This window comes from Dermacentor albipictus, chromosome 7 (genome assembly GCF_038994185.2).
Source record: "Dermacentor albipictus isolate Rhodes 1998 colony chromosome 7, USDA_Dalb.pri_finalv2, whole genome shotgun sequence".
NCBI classification, from domain to species: domain Eukaryota; kingdom Metazoa; phylum Arthropoda; class Arachnida; order Ixodida; family Ixodidae; genus Dermacentor; species Dermacentor albipictus.
In genome coordinates, this window is record NC_091827.1 from 34874414 (window position 1) to 34895643 (window position 21230).

At 50.5% G+C, this 21230-nt stretch overlaps 1 protein-coding gene across 1 annotated transcript; it reads left to right on the forward strand.

Moving 5' to 3' along the window:
• Positions 1 to 8409: 8409 nt before the first annotated feature.
• LOC139047796 (leukocyte elastase inhibitor-like) lies at positions 8410 to 19692 on the forward strand. Its single transcript, XM_070521880.1, has 5 exons — positions 8410 to 8602; positions 11475 to 11642; positions 13929 to 14153; positions 17089 to 17647; positions 18779 to 19692. The coding sequence occupies exons 2-5, from the start codon at positions 11499 to 11501 to the stop codon at positions 19003 to 19005; spliced, it is 1155 nt and encodes a 384-aa protein (XP_070377981.1). The 5' UTR covers positions 8410 to 8602; positions 11475 to 11498; the 3' UTR covers positions 19006 to 19692.
• The last annotated feature ends 1538 nt before the right edge of the window (positions 19693 to 21230 follow it).

Here is a 21230-nt window from a genome sequence, read left to right on the forward strand (position 1 = left end):
CGCAAATTCGATTTTGTCAGGAAAAAAGGTAAGGCTATAGCCCAGGGAAATTTCAGGGAAGGCAGATCCACTCTTTCATAGGAAAGCGTTGCGCCATCATATACAGACCTATCAGGGCTTAAACAAGTGTAGCCGCGTAATGCGCAGGTGAATATGCGCTGATTTCGCAAATTCGATTTTGTTAGGAAAAAAGGTAAGGCTATAGCCCAGGGAAATTTCAGGGAAGGCAGATCCACTCTTTCATAGGAAAGCGTTGCGCCATCATATACAGACCTATCAGGGCTATAACAAGTGTAGCCGCATATTGCGCAGGTGAATATGCGCTGATTTCGCAAATTCGATTTTGTCAGGAAAAAAGGTAAGGCTATAGCCCAGGGAAATTTCAGGGAAGGCAGATCCACTCTTTCATAGGAAAGCGTTGCGCCATCATATACAGACCTCTCAGGGCTAAAACAAGTGCAGCCGCATATTGCGCAGGTGAATATGCGCTGATTTCGCAAATTCGATTTTGTCAGGAAAAAAGGTAAGGCTATAGCCCAGGGAAATTTCAGGGAAGGCAGATCCACTCTTTCATAGGAAAGCGTTGCGCCATCATATACAGACCTATCAGGGCTATAACAAGTGTAGCCGCATATTGCGCAGGTGAATATGCGCTGATTTCGCAAATTCGATTTTGTCAGGAAAAAAGGTAAGGCTATAGCCCAGGGAAATTTCAGGGAAGGCAGATCCACTCTTTCATAGGAAAGCGTTGCGCCATCATATACAGACCTATCAGGGCTTAAACAAGTGTAGCCGCGTAATGCGCAGGTGAATATGCGCTGATTTCGCAAATTCGATTTTGTCAGGAAAAAAGGTAAGGCTATAGCCCAGTGAAATTTCAGGGAAGGCAGATCCACTCTTTCATAGGAAAGCGTTGCGCCATCATATACAGACCTCTCAGGGCTAAAACAAGTGCAGCCGCATATTGCGCAGGTGAATATGCGCTGATTTCGCAAATTCGATTTTGTCAGGAAAAAAGGTAAGGCTATAGCCCAGGGAAATTTCAGGGAAGGCAGATCCACTCTTTCATAGGAAAGCGTTGCGCCATCATATACAGACCTCTCAGGGCTAAAACAAGTGCAGCCGCATATTGCGCAGGTGAATATGCGCTGATTTCGCAATTGGATTTTGTCAGGAAAAAAGGTAAGGCTATAGCCCAGGGAAATTTCGGGGAAGGCAGATCCACTCTTTCATAGGAAAGCGTTGCGCCATCATATACAGACCTATCAGGGCTATAACAAGTGTAGCCGCATATTGCGCAGGTGAATATGCGCTGATTTCGCAAATTCGATTTTGTCAGGAAAAAAGGTAAGGCTATAGCCCAGGGAAATTTCGGGGAAGGCAGATCCACTCTTTCATAGGAAAGCGTTGCGCCATCATATACAGACCTCTCAGGGCTAAAACAAGTGCAGCCGCATATTGCGCAGGTGAATATGCGCTGATTTCGCAAATTGGATTTTGTCAGAAAAAAAGGTAAGGCTATAGGCCAGTGAAATTTCAGGGAAGGCAGATCCACTCTTTCATAGGAAAGCGTTGCGCCATCATATACAGACCTCTCAGGGCTAAAACAAGTGCAGCCGCATATTGCGCAGGTGAATATGCGCTGATTTCGCAAATTCGATTTTGTCAGGAAAAAAGGTAAGGCTATAGCCCAGGGAAATTTCGGGGAAGGCAGATCCACTCTTTCATAGGAAAGCGTTGCGCCATCATATACAGACCTCTCAGGGCTAAAACAAGTGCAGCCGCATATTGCGCAGGTGAATATGCGCTGATTTCGCAAATTCGATTTTGTCAGGAAAAAAGGTAAGGCTATAGCCCAGGGAAATTTCAGGGAAGGCAGATCCACTCTTTCATAGGAAAGCGTTGCGCCATCATATACAGACCTCTCAGGGCTTAAACAAGTGTAGCCGCATATTGCGCAGGTGAATATGCGCTGATTTCGCAAATTGGATTTTGTCAGGAAAAAAGATAAGGCTATAGCCCAGGGAAATTTCGGGGAAGGCAGATCCACTCTTTCATAGGAAAGCGTTGTGCCATCATATACAGACCTCTCAGGGCTTAAACAAGTGTAGCCGCATATTGCGCAGGTGAATATGCGCTGATTTCGCAAATTGGATTTTGTCAGAAAAAAAGGTAAGGCTATAGCCCAGGGAAATTTCGGGGAAGGCAGATCCACTCTTTCATAGGAAAGCGTTGTGCCATCATATACAGACCTCTCAGGGCTTAAACAAGTGTAGCCGCATATTGCGCAGGTGAATATGCGCTGATTTCGCAAATTGGATTTTGTCAGGAAAAAAGATAAGGCTATAGCCCAGGGAAATTTCGGGGAAGGCAGATCCACTCTTTCATAGGAAAGCGTTGTGCCATCATATACAGACCTCTCAGGGCTAAAACAAGTGCAGCCGCATATTGCGCAGGTGAATATGCGCTGATTTCGCAAATTGGATTTTGTCAGAAAAAAAGGTAAGGCTATAGCCCAGTGAAATTTCAGGGAAGGCAGATCCACTCTTTCATAGGAAAGCGTTGTGCCATCATATACAGACCTCTCAGGGCTAAAACAAGTGCAGCCGCATATTGCGCAGGTGAATATGCGCTGATTTCGCAAATTGGATTTTGTCAGAAAAAAAGGTAAGGCTATAGCCCAGTGAAATTTCAGGGAAGGCAGATCCACTCTTTCATAGGAAAGCGTTGCGCCATCATATACAGACCTCTCAGGGCTAAGACAAGTGTAGCCGCATATTGTGCAGGTGAATATGGGCTGATTTCGCCAATTGGATTTTGTCAGGAAAAAAGGTAGGGCTATAGCCCAGTGAAATTTCAGGGAAGGCTGATTCACTCCCTCCTAGGAAAGCATTGCGCCATCATATACAGACCTCTCAGGGCTAAAACAAGTGTAGCCGCATATTGCGCAGGTGAATATGCGCTGATTTCGCAAATTGGATTTTGTCAGGAAAAAAGGTAAGGCTATAGCCCAGTGAAATTTCAGGGAAGGCTGATTCACTTCCTCCTAGGAAAGCATTGCGCCATCATATACAGACCTCTCAGGGCTAAAACAAGTGTAGCCGCATATTGCGCAGGTGAATATGCGCTGATTTCGCAAATTGGATTTTGTCAGGAAAAAAGGTAAGGCTATAGCCCACTGAAATTTCAGGGAAGGCAGATCCACTCTTTCATAGGAAAGCGTTGCGCCATCATATACAGACCTCTCAGGGCTAAAACAAGTGTAGCCGCATATTGCGCAGGTGAATATGCGCTGATTTCGCAAATTCGATTTTGTCAGGAAAAAAGGTAAGGCTATAGCCCACTGAAATTTCAGGGAAGGCAGATCCACTCTTTCATAGGAAAGCGTTGCGCCATCATATACAGACCTCTCAGGGCTTAAACAAGTGTAGCCGCATATTGCACAGGTGAATATGCTCTGATTTCGCAAATTCGATTTTGTCAGGAAAGAAGGTAAGGCTATAGCCCAGGGAAATTTCAGGGAAGGCAGATCCACTCCCTCCTAGGAAAGCATTGCGCCATCATATACAGACCTCTCAGGGCTTAAACAAGTGTAGCCGCATATTGCGCAGGTGAATATGCGCTGATTTCGCAAATTGGATTTTGTCAGGAAAAAAGGTAAGGCTATAGCCCAGTGAAATTTCAGGGAAGGCAGATCCACTCTTTCATAGGAAAGCGTTGCGCCATCATATACAGCCCTCTCAGTGCTTAAACAATAGTAGCCGCATATTGCGCAGGTGAATATGCGTTGATTTCGCAAATTGGATTTTGTCAGGAAAAAGGTAAGGCTATAGCCCAGGGAAATTTCAGGGAAGGCAGATCCACTCCCTCCTAGGAAAGCATTGCGCCATCATATACAGACCTCTCAGGGCTAAAACAAGTGTAGCCGCATATTGTGCAGGTGAATATGGGCTGATTTCGCCAATTGGATTTTGTCAGGAAAAAAGGTAAGGCTATAGCCCAGTGAAATTTCAGGGAAGGCTGATTCACTCCCTCCTAGGAAAGCATTGCGCCATCATATACAGACCTCTCACGGCTAAAACAAGTGTAGCCGCATATTGCGCAGGTGAATATGCGCTGATTTCGCAAATTGGATTTTGTCAGGAAAAAAGGTAAGGCTATAGCCCAGTGAAATTTCAGGGAAGGCTGATTCACTCCCTCCTAGGAAAGCATTGCGCCATCATATACAGACCTCTCAGGGCTAAAACAAGTGTAGCCGCATATTGCGCAGGTGAATATGCGCTGATTTCGCAAATTCGATTTTGTCAGGAAAAAAGGTAAGGCTATAGCCCACTGAAATTTCAGGGAAGGCAGATCCACTCTTTCATAGGAAAGCGTTGCGCCATCATATACAGACCTCTCAGGGCTATACCAAGTGTAGCCGCATATTGCGCAGGTGAATATGCGCTGATTTCGCAAATTCGATTTTGTCAGGAAAAAAGGTAAGGCTATAGCCCAGTGAAATTTCAGGGAAGGCAGATCCACTCTTTCATAGGAAAGCGTTGCGCCATCATATACAGACCTCTAAGGGCTTAAACAAGTGTAGCCGCATATTGCGCAGGTGAATATGCGCTGATTTCGCAAATTCGATTTTGTCAGGAAAGAAGGTAAGGCTATAGCCCAGTGAAATTTCAGGGAAGGCAGATTCACTCCCTCCTAGGAAAGCATTGCGCCATCATATACAGACCTCTCAGGGCTTAAACAAGTGTAGCCGCATATTGCGCAGGTGAATATGCGCTGATTTCGCAAATTGGATTTTGTCAGGAAAAAAGGTAAGGCTATAGCCCAGTGAAATTTCAGGGAAGGCAGATCCACTCTTTCATAGGAAAGCGTTGCGCCATGATATACAGACCTCTCAGGGCTAAAACAAGTGCCGCCGCATATTGCGCAGGTGAATATGCGCTGATTTCGCAAATTCGATTTTGTCAGGAAAAAAGGTAAGGCTATAGCCCAGTGAAATTTCAGGGAAGGCAGATCCACTCTTTCATAGGAAAGCGTTGCGCCATGATATACAGACCTCTCAGGGCTAAAACAAGTGCAGCCGCATATTGCGCGGGTGAATATGCGCTGATTTCGCAAATTCGATTTTGTCAGGAAAAAAGGTAAGGCTATAGCCCAGGGAAATTTCAGGGAAGGCAGATCCACTGCCTCCTAGGAAAGCATTGCGTCATCATATACAGACCTGTCAGGGCTTAAACAAGTGTAGCCGCATATTGCGCAGGTGAATATGCGTTGATTTCGCAAATTGGATTTTGTCAGGAAAAAAGGTAAGGCTATAGCCCAGTGAAATTTCAGGGAAGGCAGATCCACTCTTTCATAGGAAAGCGTTGCGCCATGATATACAGACCTCTCAGGGCTAAAACAAGTGCCGCCGCATATTGCGCAGGTGAATATGCGCTGATTTCGCAAATTCGATTTTGTCAGGAAAAAAGGTAAGGCTATAGCCCAGGGAAATTTCAGGGAAGGCAGATCCACTGCCTCCTAGGAAAGCATTGCGCCATCATATACAGACCTCTCAGGGCTTAAACAAGTGTAGCCGCATATTGCGCAGGTGAATATGCGCTGATTTCGCAGATTGGATTTTCTCAGGAAAAAAGTAAGGCTATAGCCCAGTGAAATTTCAGGGAAGGCAGATCCACTCTTTCATAGGAAAGCGTTGTGCCACGATATACAGACCTCTCAGGGCTAAAACAAGTGCAGCCGCATATTGCGCAGGTGAATATGCGCTGATTTCGCAAATTCGATTTTGTCAGGAAAAAAGGTAAGGCTATAGCCCAGGGAAATTTCAGGGAAGGCAGATCCACTGCCTCCTAGGAAAGCATTGCGTCATCATATACAGACCTCTCAGGGCTTAAACAAGTGTAGCCGCATATTGCGCAGGTGAATATGCGCTGATTTCGCAAATTCGATTTTGTCAGAAAAAAAGGTAATGCTATAGCCCAGGGAAATTTCAGGGAAGGCAGATCCACTGCCTCCTAGGAAAGCATTGCGTCATCATATACAGACCTCTCAGGGCTTAAACAAGTGTAGCCGCATATTGCGCAGGTGAATATGCGCTGATTTCGCAAATTGGATTTTGTCAGGAAAAAAGGTAAGGCTATAGCCCAGTGAAATTTCAAGGAAGGCAGATCCACTCTTTCATAGGAAAGCGTTGCGCCATCATATACAGACCTCTCAGGGCTTAAACAAGTGTCGCCGCATATTTCGCAGGTGAATATGCGCTGATTTCGCAAATGGGATTTTGTCAAGAAAAAAGGTAAGGCTAGAGCCCAGTGAAATCTCACTGGGCTGTCACGCCGATTAATTTTACGCGTTGAATAAAAGGTTACGCGCGAATAACAGGATTGGCTTTCCCGAAAAAATAAAGGTAAGTCCATTGCAATGTCGGCCCAGCTTTAGATCAATCACTGCTTGAGAAAGCTCTGGTTCAGCTCATCGATATCTCCCACTGCCAAGGGACGTGCTGGCGCCCAATTATATTACGCGATGAATAGACGAATATCCGGGGATCGGCTTTCACACACACACACCCGAATAAGCTATTGCGTGATATCATAAGGGAACAACGGGTTACATGCTCTTCGTAGCTGGCTATATTCAAGTGTTGTTGCATTTGAAGTTGCCTGTACTCCTATTTTGTTTTGCTGTATTTCTTAACCTGCGCTATTTCAATTCATTCTTGATGTAACATCTTTGACTTATGTATAGCTATGACTCCCCCCCCCTTATGTAGTACCCTGTAAAGGGTCCTTAAGGGTCCAATAAATGATGATGATGATGATATGTGTGTCACCGATTGTTACGATACTCCCTAATGTGAAATTTGAGCGCAGCTCTGTACGTGTTTTTATTTCGCGATATATTGGCTGGCGCGCACAGTCTGTCTCGTGCGGCATGTTGCAAACGCAAGCGAAGTGCGGCCCGACTGCATCGCCAGAGCGAGCGAGTGGACGCGTTTCACAGCAGCTGCCGCAGACAGATCCCCCAGACGACTCGGCCTACACTAGCGCCATCTCGTAGGCATCGTCGCCGCCCTACACTTTTCTTCTCACCCTTTCGCCGAGCCTTCCTCCTCCGCTTTCCACCTCATGGTTCCGCTGCACCCTGTTCCTCCGCTTTCCTCCTCGCGTATTTCATCCCCGCTGCGCTCCACGTTCGTGTTCATGTCCCTCTACTTTCATTCCCTACCCCCTGTGCAGCGCGGTTGAGGTGTCCTCTGCTGAGAGACAGTTACTGCGCTGCACTTTACTCCAACCTTTGCTTCCAGTCATCAAGAATCTCCTTCTCCACGTTCGCGTTCATCTTTCGGTGTGCTCGTTCGATCGGTTACGCGGACGCTCGCGGCAGGAACTGGCGGCTAAGAGCTGCGCTCTATAAATGTACTTCAATGCATTCAACACGACGCATTGTCCGAGGCCCTGACCTCGCCGGAGCTCGTTCAGGTTATCCATAACTCCCCACTGATAAGACACGTACTGACGCCGATTAATTTTACGCGATGAATACACGGATAAGCGCAGATTGGCTTTCCCGTGAAAAATGTATGAGTCTATAGCACACTACATTGTAAACCCAAAACGACCACGCTTGGACTTAGCGGCGGCGGCGCTGAATGACCAAGCAAATCCGCAGTGAAGCGAGATAGGGGAGCCCGGCTACATGCACGCCTCATACATGATGCGCCTCAGTGGTGGCAATGAGTTGTGTCGCTGCTTTGCCACGTTGCTAATCGCATTAACGTCGATCTTCATCGTGAGATGCGTTGTGCCGCAATATTTTTTAAATGCCTGGTATCCCTGGTACACCAAAATCTCGGGGGGCACGTGTCCGGTGTGTCCCCATCTCACTCCGCTGTCAGTGGCGTAGCCAAGGCGGGGGTACACTTGGGGAGGGGGGGGGTGAGGGCGCGCTTGGCAGACCTCATACTAACATTTTTTTTCGCGGCGGGGGCCACGCCAGGCAAACGCCATCCCTCCCCCCCCCCCCCCCAAATTCTGTGTTAGTATGCGGCCTGCAAGCCCCCCCTCCCCCCCTCCATTCCACCCTTCGCTCTTCCCGTCCCGTCCAGAGCGTGCCGCCACTCCCTCTCCTCCTGCCCCCACCCTCCGAAAAACCTGGATGGATGTTGTGAGCACCTCCTTTGGAACGGGGCGGTAGGCCACGCCTCCAAGCATCCCGCCATTATACTGACTAAACATGGATGGATGTTATGAGCATCCCCTTTGGAACGGGGTGGTGGGCCGCGCCACCAAGCTTCCCGCCATTATAATGCCCTGGCTACGTTTCTTACATTTCTGGCTACTCCACTGCCCCCTGCCTACGCCTCTGGGTATGCGCCCATGTACGGGTTCGTGATCATCATCGTCACGCCCCCGGCACGTGCCGGCGGCACACAAGGTCTGCTGCCGCATGGAGCGAGACCTCGTGGCGAACGAGAACGCGCGACGCGAGCCGCTGCTTCCGGCGGTCGCGGCCCTGGACCACGCTGGGCAGCCCCCGCTGCGCCAGCCTTGGTGCGGCCCCAGCGAGGCGCTGGCGACTCTACCTGCTTCTCACGGTACAGGTCAGTGAGCGGCGCACAGAGGTGCCATTCTGGACCGCGTCCTCCGCGCCGCCCGATCTTGGAGGCCACGCTTGGATAATTTCTCCATGTCGAATTCTGCAATGACGGTATTACGAGTCAGCTAGTGGATGTAGCAGCAGCCCCCTGGACCAAGTAGCCCCAACAAGAGCTGATCGGAACTAACGACATGGTGAATTCGACAGTCTGGTGGAATTTGGCAATGTGCAGATTTATTACCCAGGCACGCGATGCGTTTCCTGCCCCCGCCCCTATACCGCTTCCCCTCTAAGGAATGCTGCTGACTGGAGAGAAAAACATTCGTCTGGAGAAGAAGTTGCTGTCACTTACGTGATCAGATGAAAAAAGCAGAGGTTTTTTTGTATTCGCACCGGTGCGAGCTCGACAATTCGCCGCTTGGCTTCCCGAGATTGGGCGGCGCGATTGCGGTTCACTGCGGTTTGCGGTTCACTGTACTCAGCGGAAAGCTGCTTCAACCAATCAGCGGCGAGGGAGCAGGGCGTCAGTTGCTTTAGTGGACTATGGTAGCACGTCGGACAGTCAGGCTGGTTGGTGTGCATGACACATACTGGCGCCATGGTAAAGAACCGTGTATAGCCGTTATGCCTGTACTTGCGAAGTACGCACATAAGGACGATACACGGTACGTGCTGCCGTTCTTAGGTGTGTCCTTGTCCTTTTATTGCGAGTTCGTTGCCCATCCTTTTTTACAGCGAAGCTGTATGCCTCCACCGTCAATGAAATTTTGATGTCGTAAGCAAAAAAAAAACTTCCCATGCGTGGGCCGATCCCGAATGTAGTGCAATGCCATGCCAAACCACGGCGGAGGTGAAGCAGGCGTTGAGCACTCCCCATGCGTGGGCCGATCCCGAAGGTAGTGCAATGCCGGGCCGACCCACGGCGGAGGTGAAGCAGGCGTTGAGCACTCTCCATGCGTGGGCCGATCCCGAAGGTAGTGCAATGCCGGGCCGACCCACGGCGGAGGTGAAGCAGGCGTTGAGCACTCTCCATGCGTGGGCCGATCCCGAAGGTAGTGCAATGCCGGGCCGACCCACGGCGGAGGTGAAGCAGGCGTTGAGCACTCTCCATGCGTGGGCCGATCCCGAAGGTAGTGCAATGCCGGGCCGACCCGCGGCGGAGGTGAAGCAGGCGTTGAGCACTCCCCATGCGTGGGCCGATCCCGAAGGTAGTGCAATGCCGGGCCGACCCACGGCGGAGGTGAAGCAGGCGTTGAGCACTCTCCATGCGTGGGCCGATCCTGAAAGGTAGTGCAATGCCGGGCCGACCCGCGGCGGAGGTGAAGCAGGCGTTGAGCACTCCCCATGCGTGGGCCGATCCCGAAGGTAGTGCAATGCCGGGCCGACCCGCGACGGAGGTGAAGCAGGCGTTGAGCACTCCCCATGCGTGGGCCGATCCCGAAGGTAGTGCAATGCCGGGCCGACCCACGGCGGAGGTGAAGCAGGCGTTGAGCACTCTCCATGCGTGGGCCGATCCCGAAGGTAGTACAATGCCGGGCCGACCCACGGCGGAGGTGAAGCAGGCGTTGAGCACTCTCCATGCGTGGGCCGATCCCGAAGGTAGTGCAATGCCGGGCCGACCCACGGCGGAGGTGAAGCAGGCGTTGAGCACTCTCCATGCGTGGGCCGATCCCGAAGGTAGTGCAATGCCGGGCCGACCCACGGCGGAGGTGAAGCAGGCGTTGAGCACTCTCCATGCGTGGGCCGATCCCGAAGGTAGTGCAATGCCGGGCCGACCCACGGCGGAGGTGAAGCAGGCGTTGAGCACTCCCCATGCGTGGGCCGATCCCGAAGGTAGTGCAATGCCGGGCCGACCCACGGCGGAGGTGAAGCAGGCGTTGAGCACTCCCCATGCGTGGGCCGATTCCGAGGACAGTGCAATACCGGCCCGATCCGCGGCGGAGGGGAAGCAGGCGTTAGCACTATCCATACGAGGGCCGATCGCGAAGATAGTGCAATACCGGGCCGACCCGCGGCGGAGGTGCATGCAGTTCGCCATTAAAGGGGCCCACATACGCAGCTTCGCTGGTCATCCTTCACAGAGTGGAAGGACACCGAGTTTTTTCTTTTTTTTTTGACGTGGCGGTGGCAGACCGTAAGTAGGTGTGAGCATACACCGCGAACGACATCAGTCGCGCGAGGCTTTCCTGTGTGGCGTTGGACATGTCGTGCCTGGCCTGCGAGATCAAGTGGTGCGCTCTGTGCGCACTCCACCCGATCTCGGAGGCTATGGGTCGTGCTTGCCGTTGTGAACAGTGGCCGCCGTGAGTCGCTCCTAACTGGTCGCTAGTCGTAAGGCTTGCCTAGTTGCGATCCGTCGCGCGGCTTCTGGCGATTCCCGGTGTGAACGCGCGCATTATTACCGGGTGTCCAACGTGACTTGAGCCAAACTTCTAAAAAATGGGAAAATGCCACGTAGCTAGACAGAACCAAGGTAACGCTTTTTTTTTACTGTCGCTTGGAAATACTCGGGTTATTTTTTGAGTTCCGCCTAATTACATAATCGGTCTTAATTAATAAAGCAACTTCTCAAATATCATAATTAGATTAAAAGTGTCAATGAGAAAATTGTAGGTCAACATTAAAAACTCCCGATACTACTTTCTCTTGCTCAATGCATGCTACATAGGTTTTTTTTTTTTTCAAGCATGAGAGAAGCCCGGGCGAATACGCGCAAACTACGTCGAGCGGCCAGTCGCGCGGCAATTTTTTCGTCGCTTGATCTTGGAGGCCATGGCGAGAATTTTTTTCAACTCGCGTCGGCGACGCCATATCAAGGAAGTTAAAAAAAAAACCAACACACCGTACCAACAAGTGTACCGGTATATTCTCCGCAGAGCACGCAGAAGTCGGCGCTGTCCATGGCAACTTGGCTGCGGCGAAGGCGATCCCGCCGGCCCAGCGGGCGTCCCGTGCTGCAGCAATTTTCGCTCCAGCTGTACCGCGCCCTGTCTCGCGAGCGCCTCAACGTCTTCATCTCGCCGTTCGGCACAGCCGTGGCATTGGTGAGCCAGCGGTACCCTTGTTATTGCAAACGCCACGCGAGCGGTTGATTCTACACTTGCAGCACCATACAGGTGGCGGATCCGGGGGATGCCTCGAGGAGGCGGGGGGCTCTCGTCAACACATTCAGCGAAAAAGTGCGGGCAAGGGGTGGGAGGGGAGGTGCAGCCTTTGGGATCCGCCAGCTAGGACAGCTGCTGTGTCACAGTGCATGGTCACTAGAACTGTGTTGCAGGAGCGCCAGGTACCCATGACTCTCCTGGTAAATCGCTCGGTCGTATACGCGCTCACATTTCGCACAGCGGTAGAATTTAGCGGTGAGTTCATAGTATATGGTACACCTTGTTTACAATCACACCTTATCAGTTGCAAGCGCGATATGTCCGAAGCGCGGGTCGTCTGCGGCAACGCCGCTCAAAATATACCGATTCCACTGCAACGGAACGGTGGCGCCATCTGATACGGCTACGGTGAACACCGTGTTTTCGCCCTTGCTGAGAGGGGTGGTACCACTGCTCCGATGCAGCGGAATCGTAGAGTTTTCAGTGGCGTCGCCGCTTCGGATTAATTGTGGGCGGAGCGGGCATGCAAGTGATGCCCGCAGACGTGGTATTAAGAGGAAGCTCTAGCTCGGGCCCAACTCCGACGCGGCCTATTTAAATACATGTAAAACGGAGAAGCAGCTTTTTCAGATAACCCCTGGAACGATTTTAATGAAATTTGTTGCATTTGAGAGAAACAGGTAAATCCTAGTGACTGTTGGAAGCGAAATTTCTATTTACAGCCTGAATTTTGTTAGAAGAGTTTTCAAAAATTCGATAGTTTGAAAAAAGCAGTAACAGGAAGTTTACAAATTACTATCTCTGCATCAAAAACAGACATCGCGGTTCTATAAAGGCATCCATTAGATCATCCAAAGCGGACAAATTCAATATGTCAATTTATATCTTACGTGAATTCGTTACGTTGTGTTCAAGGGTTCTGCAAAAGCTGTATTTCCATATTACTGACTTTTTTTAGATTCATATGCAAGATATCAATTTTGTACGCTTTAGATGTGCTATCAGATGCAATTCACATAATTGTGATATCATTTTTTGTTGCAGAGTTAGAGTTGTAAACTTGATAGTTCCGTTTTCTGAAAATTTGCGATATTTGCCCATGTTTAACAAAAAACTGACGACCCAAATCAGGAATTCAAAACCAACAGCCACTAGATTTTAAGTTTTTCTTTTAAATGCAACAAACCTTGCTAAACTTGGTGCAGTGATTGCCGAGAAAAACGAATTCTCCTTTTACACGTGTTTAGATAGGAGCACCCGAGCTAATGCTTCCTCTTAAACTTACGCGTAAGCTTGTGTATGTGGCCTGCGAACGTAGCTCGTGATACCCAGCTCTATCAGCAGACGACCGACAGCTTGCCTCTGGCATGCTCTTGCCGACCGAGTATCAATGAGCCGTAGCAAAGGTAAGGTGCGCCGTTTCGATCTCGATGCCACAAACGAGCCTAGACCTTTGAAATCCATTTTTGAGACCGCAGGCGGCGCGCAATCACGCGCGACTTTCGAGTATTGCGCCCGCTGCGAATAAAGCGTTGGAAAAAAAAAAAGAAATATCGCTACGAAATCGACTGCATAGGACGGAATAAGTTGTTCCGCCAATAGTCGCACCCGGAATCCAATAATTATACGTTTGGTTAATTATTCCTTTTTCTAACTAGCTGGACATTTCGCACACAATATGATCTTGTCAGCGGAAGAGCGCTGACGAACAATTAAACACCGTGGCTCTCATTAATTGCACATCGTACCAGTTCTTTATTTAACAGCTTGGACAACGTTATTTCTCTCTATCTCCTCCTTCCACTCTCTCGCTCTTTTTTATCCCCCCTTAACCCTTCCTCTCGTGCAGGGTAGCCAACCGGAACTACCTCTGGTTAACCTCCCTGCCTTTCCATACATCCTTTTCTCTCTCTCGTATAACGTTAGCAGAGACACCTGGTATATATACTTACTCGTTTGTTACTAATTTAGAGAAAGTGAAGTTTTCGCAGCAGTGGGCCCAGTGGCGTAGCAACAGGGGGGGGGGGGGGCGTGGGCCCCGGGTGCAAGGGGCCAGTTTGGGGGGAGGGGGGTGTCATATACATCTGAAGACACCCCTCTTTCCGCCGGCTACCCCCAGGGGGGGGGATGTGGACAGAAGACCTATGGGCCCCGGGTGCCAGACGGCCTAGCTAAGCCACTGAGTGGGCCTTTAAGAATGTCGGTACCATCACGCGGCACCTGCAGGTCACCGCTCTGGCCGGATCTCGAGGGGACACGGCCGAGCAGATCCTGGCCGCGCTGGGCGCTTCTCACGAGGAAGAGGTCCTGCAAGAGCTCAGCACCGTGGGACGCATCCTAGAGCCGCTGTCGACGCTGCACGTGGGCCTGGCCAACAAGATGTACCTGTCCACCTCCCTGGAGCTCGCGGACTCCTTCAAGGAAGCCATACATCAAGAGTTCGGAGGACAGGTATTTCAGGACAACATTCATTTGGGCTAGATGGTGCACACTTGAATTAGGGAGGGACAGCGCCAACTAAGACGATCACACGTGGGGAGAACGACGCAGGACAAGCGCCAATTTCGCTTGTCTGTGTCGTTCCTCCCCACTCCCCACTTGTGATCGTCTTAGTTGGCGCTGTTCCTTCCTAATTCGAGGACAGGTATGTATACACTACACTCGGATGCAACTCAAATCTGTAGTGAAGCTCTGCCCACGCCCTCATAACCGCCAGCCACTGTTCCTCCGCGAGGCTGCAAATAGTTCGCACTTCGAACTTTCCCAGCTACCTAAATAAGGTGGTAACCACAAAAATAAAGTTATAAGCGCGTAATTTTGTACGTTTTTACTCGTCTGTTATAGAGGAACGGTGAAAGACTAATTCTTTATTGAACTGAAATAAAACGCTTGCTTCGCTCCAACTATTTATTCTCAAGTTTCACTTCAATTGGCAGTGAAGTTTCATGAGTAAAACGGGGTCAGCAGTGAAATGAGCTGTACCGCGAACTTTTGAACAGCGAAATACTCACTCCATACACTTTGTCCATGCCTGTTGCACACCTTATCGCTTCCGTCGACAAAAAGGCTTTTCAAGAACAGCAGACACTCTGAGGTATCAAGTACGACGCCATTTTTGAAATGATGACGATTTTGTTTGCTTCTGTGATTGGCTGACGGAGTAACCCCGCGCGGTCCGTGTGCCTTAGTTGCCAACTGTTGTTTGTTTTTTAAATTGTATCCTGCTATATATCTTACCATTCTTCGGTATAGAAAACATGCACTGTAGCCCACCTGCTATGGTCTCGAAATGAGACTGGCAGTATTGTAAATAAATAATTAAATATAATTTTATATAGCACGTCAATTTAGATAATTTTAGTTTTTCGGCAAACTTCTCGCCAATTGCGGATTACCGGGGAGACGTAGACGTGAGATGATTTATTGGCATCCCCTCTGAAACGAGGTGTTTTGTGAGCGGCCGGGTTGACGGCGTCACCTGGTGGGGCACAGCTCAACTAGAAAACACGGAGCTATCATAGCAGTAACCGAGCGTATTCTGCTTCGCTGCTGGTGTGAAATTTTCGGCAGCGGCGCGATCCCGTGAAGATGTTGCCTTTAATTTTTTACAAGAACATTCGTGTAGCAAGAACACGTATCTACAACATTATGGTTAGACGAAGTGTCGCAAGATGTCGCTACCGGCATTGTTGCTGCCTTGCACCTCTGCACGCTACCGGCGTTGTTGCTGCCTTGCACCCCTGCAGTAGTTACCCGGTGAACCACAAGCGGTAAGAAGTTTCCTGACAAGCTATTTATTATATTAGCCCTTTATTACAGCCGGCGGTGCGGTACCTCTTGTAGCGATGGGTGAAGGGTTCTTTTGTTATTAGAGAGCTTTAACATTCAAGAGTAAAAAAATTACGTTGACCTGTATCAGTAAATTAGCTTTCTACACAACACCGAGAAAATTGCCTTCCGGGATTTTTCGCTCACGGCCAACGCCGCCGCCACCGGCTTTTCTGCAACACGAGCTCCTTAACGCTGTCGCGTTAAAACCGTCTCTCACCGTCATAGGAGGTCGAAAGTGACACCGCCGCCCCTTGACGTTGCCGCTCCAGCTCACCATGACGTCACGGATTTTGATGTCGCCTGCTGAGATCTGTTTAACTTTATCGGCGAAGATGGTCCGCGCATCGTATTCTAAAATGGTCGGAGTGTGAACTCGGCAAGTGCCAAGAACTCTGAGGCACAACGCGTCCCAAGTACAACGCACTAATTTGAAATCCGTGAAGTCGCACTGATGTATTCTGGCGATTGGGTATTGGTGCGAAATTGATAAAAAAAATGAAACTTCGGCCATTAGGCTCTTGTAGTAGCCATCATGTTACCGCGATATTAACGAATATGGAGCGTAGAAAACATAGTTTATCGATCCAAAAGCTGAACTTGTTCGCGGTATACCGGGTTACCGGAGGCCAAACCGAACTAGTGCGCCATAATACGGAAGTCCGCAGATGCACACTTCTAGTTTGCGGCTGATCACGATAGTATAAATCCTAGAACGGGAGAAAGATGAGCAAATTGGAATTGGGGTTTCGTGATTTGAAAAAAGGCAGGCGTACAAAAAACCCCGGACACAAAGAGGAACACGTACGTGTATAGTTTTGGTTGAAAGCAGTCATTGTTGCCCGCGTACGCTCAAACTCATCGGTGCTCCCGTGACAGCTTAAATTTACTCACTGAAACTCGCTCTACGTTCGTATACTGCGGTCAAACTTACCGGCACACATTCGCGTTCATACTCACGAGCAATCGTGACTTACGATAACTGGTACTGCTCAAACGCACCGTCGTTAACTCCCGTTTATGATGACACTCACTCACTCACTTTAAAACCCCTTAAACTTCGTAAAGTACTGCCACACTTTGAAGAATGCCGCCGCCTCCTCACGCGCTCTGGCCGAGGCCGACGCCACGTCGCTATTGGCCCAATAGCATCACGTGGGCCCTCACGCCGTGCATCAGCGCCATTTTTGCTCGAGAAGCGTCTACGGAGTGGAGAGGAGCACATGTTGGCGCCGTTGCTACGCTCGAGCAGTGTAGGCGGCGCCACGGTCGAGGAGGGAGCGTGAAAGAGAGGAGAAACGAGGAGGAGTGAAGGCGGAGGAGGAGAGTGTCACTACTTCACGAAGTTTAAGGGGCTTTAACTCGCTTCTCTCACTCACTCACTCACTCACTCACTCACTCACTCACTCACTCACTCACTCACTCACTCACGCACTCACTCACTCTCACTCACTCGCAGTAAGGCCCGTATAAAGTGTGCGTAAGAGAGACATGCTAGTCTACGACATATATACTTAAGATACAGTGTGCCGATCCCATACGCTGTTGCCCGGCGCAGGTGGGCATCGTGAACTTCCAGGGCGACCCGGCGCTGGCCGTGAAGGAGATCAACGCGTGGCTCTTCCGGGTGACGGGCCACAAGATGAGCAGCGTGGTGAGCGTCGGAGACGTCAGCCTCTCCACCCGCGTGCTGATGGTGAGCACGGCGTTCCTGCGCTGCCTCTGGCTCGACAAGTTCTCCGAGCTGTACACGGCGCCCATGCCGTTCTTCGCCGACGAGGGCAAGATCAGCGTGCCGACCATGTGCTCGCGCCGCGTCTGCAACTACTGCCACGTCGAGCGGCTGGCGTGCCGCGTGCTCGAGCTGCCCTGCATGATGGAGCACCTGCAGCTGCTCATTCTGCTGCCGGACCTGCAGTCGGACCTGGCCTACATCGAGGCCAACATCACGCCGCGCGACGTGCACGACTTCGAGCGCCGGTACACGCGCAACCCGCTCGACATCACGCTGCCCAAGTTCATGCTCGACGAGCACGTCAACGTGGCGCGCTACCTGGCGGCCGTTGGCGTACGCGACTTGTTCAACAAGGAGGAGGCCGACCTCACCGGCATATCAGGTGCGCAAGCCCTTGTGTTCCCATCGCACGTTAAGATTCGCCCGAGAACGTCGGTTCCTATCAACAGTCGCGTTGTGACATAAAAGGAATCACTTTTAGGCTTAACTGAGCAGGACTGAATTGTCCACGTAGAGCTTCCTTGTTGAGTAGATACGAAATGTATAGTATATATACGTAACGAATCAATCTGGTCCTCGATTTCGCAGTGTTGTTTTGTGCATTCTATATTATGAAGTCAACGTTCGACAAGGGTTGCTATCTCCTGGAGGCTGTCGAATTCCGCCATGTTGTCGAATACCGCCATGTTGATGTTTCGAGCCAATCGGAGATGGCGTAGCCAACCTGTAGGCCAATGATAGCTGACGAGATGGCGAACTTGGCAGCTGCAGTCACCCACGCCTCCCACATTTTCTGATTGTTAAGGTACTTCCCACAGAAAACATCTTGGCCTTCTCACTTCCTTGTTATTTTTGTTGTAATTCTTACTCCAATTTGAGTAGCCATTAAGATAGAATCGGCGTGCTAAATAACTTGTCGAGAGCAGGATACACATGGTACAGCACAGAGTTCGGTGCGACGTACAACCCGTCGAACCAGCAACAAGTTCGCATCAGGGCCCACTACAGGTGCGCGGCCATCTTTCCGAAGCCCCGTTCGACAGGTTTGGCGAAAAATAATTAGTTCTTCCATTTTCTCTCATTTTTCTCGGTCGTCAGGCAAGGCGTGCAAATATACCTTCCCTCGGTACGTTGACAATTCAGTGTATCCTGCGAACTGCACAAAAGTTATCCGCGTACATTGCACCGACTGTCCCTTTTGAGACAAAAAAAAAAAAAGCGGTGGCTCGATGACTGAAGCTGTAGTGCCGGACCCCATACATCCTGACTGCAGGCAGAGCGCAGTTCCAGTGATGAGGGTCATTTTAATCCACTACCCCACGATCTCTTAACCTATTTAAACCACCTTAAGCTGTTAAACCCCATAGCAGGACATCGGAGAGTGATCGATTGAAGATGGCCTCCGAGACTAGGTGGAATACGGTCGCCACAAACGCTGATCTCTGAATCCTATAGACCAATGTGATTCTCTCTGCGCCTATACCGCCGCCTCACGTCACGACACCTCGCGCAGACGAGAAGGAGCTGTGCGTGCACGAGTTCCTCAGCCGGTCGCGGTTCGAGGTGACCGACGAGGACCCCGTGCGGCTGGACCTCGGCGGCTCGAACACGCTGAAACTGGCCGAGCGCACCGACCTGGCCAGCTTCGAGGTGAACCGGCCCTTCATGTTCCTCGTGGTCGAGCGGCAGCGCAAGGCCATCCTGTACATCGGCTGCCTGCGAAATCCCAACGTCACGTGAGCGCCTATGGTGACGCACGGTCCTGTGGACGCCAGCTGGACTCGGACGGGGATATTCCGGCGGAGGACCGCGAGCACGCGCTCGTCGATACGGCATCGCATCATCATGAGTCACTCACACGTCAGCGGTCTCGTCTGACGACCCAACGACGTCACTGGCTGTGCGTTTGTGATGTCCTCCTCCATCAACGATGTACGTCTGCACTCCCCGGCCGTGTCGTCTGCTTCATGGGAGTGCCGTTAGCTGGACTAGGTGCAGACGAAGACCATTAGATAAACGTGCAGTACTGATCGTTGATAAAAAAAGAAATCTTTGCCGGCCGCGTAGACAGTGGTACCACGAAGCCGTGTACCTGTCGGTTCCTGTGGCGACCTCTGTGGTGCGTTCGCGTAGCACCGTTCCGTCTGCGCGATCCCTGCGTCACCGGCGGTACTGTTACACACTGGCGATAGGGGGCGCAGGCTGCAGACGACACAGAGCGCAGGACAGCGGGCGACAGCGGTGATTTGTGCTGCTAATTGGCCTGCACCAGAAAACTGGCCGTTATGAACCGAGCGAACCGAGTGGCGAGCTTCACAAATTGGCTACGTCAGTGACAGACATGGTTCATCCGGCATTTCGATTTTACGTTCGTTAATATATGTACCCGACTAACAGCGACGAACGCTGTTGGCGAATCTACTCGCATTTGAGCTGTCGTTGCCTGTCGCTTGCGTTCGCAACGCGCTATACACCATGCAGTTTGCGCGTTACGTTGCGATGCGCGACAGCATATTCGTACTTTTCTTTTTCCTCGTGCCGTACATATAAGTGTGGCTGTTGCCGTTGTTCTTGACGTTTTCACTGTCGACCTCTCATTACCCGGGATTACCTTCACGTGATAAAATATATTGTTGAATGGCCCTCAAACGTTTGGCTGGCCTGACAACGGCCAAAAAAATACATCCACATCATTTCATACCTCAGGGCGAAATGTGTCGGCTCAATCTTGACAGATAACCAAGAAAGAGACAACGGGCGCCGACACCCGGTCAAAAAATCCTTCAGACTGATCTAGGACACACAGAATTCTTGACGGCACTTCAAGATTTATGATTGGGCCGCGAGAAAAAGCCACTTTATTCACTATTCCAAGAAAAAAAGAAGATTCACTTTATTTTCAAAGCGCTAATATCGCAATATAGCTGGCAAGGACCAGAAAAAAATTGCGGGGATGCTTAGAACAAATGACTTGGAAGGCGTGTATCGTACATATTCTGAAGCACAGCGGTTTCAGCGTGTGGTGACACGTTAGCAATCCATCGAATACGGCAAATGGGATTCCCAGATCGTCCTTCGTCCGTGGCGTGGTACGGCATTGCGTGTGCGCTCGTTTCACGCTTTTTACTTCTATAGTCCCACCTGGCCACAACAGCCGGGAGAGCACGGTCTAGATAACCCAGCTAACACAGATAACATAATCCTGTGCAGATAACACAGCTAACACAGGTAACGTAATCCTGAACACACGACGCCCTTGCTACGGTGTGAGACCTACGGGGCAGCGCACGCATCAGCCCACACGCCACCATAACAAAACCGCGATTGTGCCCCGACAACATGGCCGCTACTGAGAAACCGAAACTTTACTTCTTCCACACTTATTTCCTAGTGCGCGGAGGCTGTAGGGCCTCTCCTTAGTTTTTTGCAGCGAAAGCTGTATATGACTAACCTTCCATAGTTCTGTCGGCGCCGGCAACAGAAATTGACTAGGTGATTTCTAACAAACTGGGTTTCACAATGGGCTTCATTGTTTGCTTTGCGTGTGATCACCCACAGGTGCAGTGCGGCGGCGCAGACGTCAAAATGCGGAACAGATTAGAACGATCGCCGTGAAAAATAGCATGGCATAGCGGGAGAGGTATCGACGCTAAAAACAGCTGCGTTATTGATGGGGCGGCCACGTATAGTTCGTACACCCGAAGAACAGCGTGCGGACGAGGAGCGCCGGAGGGAAGAGCCACGAAAATGTAAACGTCGCCGGCGCGAAACGACCACCGACGAAGAACGCTCCCGCGATGCTGAACGAACAAATGACAACCATTCCACTCTGGGAAGAAGATGGAATGGCAGCGAAAGCACTTTGCTTTTACACTCTATATAAAAACAGTTGCACCCTTTGAGGTGTATATTTGCCACACAACAATCGTTATCTGTCTTGCCCGCGGTTCATTTCTGCAACGCTG

Excerpts from the sequence above, each read along its gene's own strand:
- LOC139047796 (XM_070521880.1), top strand. The coding sequence starts at position 11,499 with ATGGCAACTTGGCTGCGGCGAAGGCGATCCCGCCGGCCCAGCGGGCGT. Across the intron at positions 11,643-13,928 it reads TCGGCACAGCCGTGGCATTG|GTCACCGCTCTGGCCGGATC; the intron begins GTGAGCCAGCGG and ends CGGCACCTGCAG. Across the intron at positions 17,648-18,778 it reads CGACCTCACCGGCATATCAG|ACGAGAAGGAGCTGTGCGTG; the intron begins GTGCGCAAGCCC and ends CACCTCGCGCAG.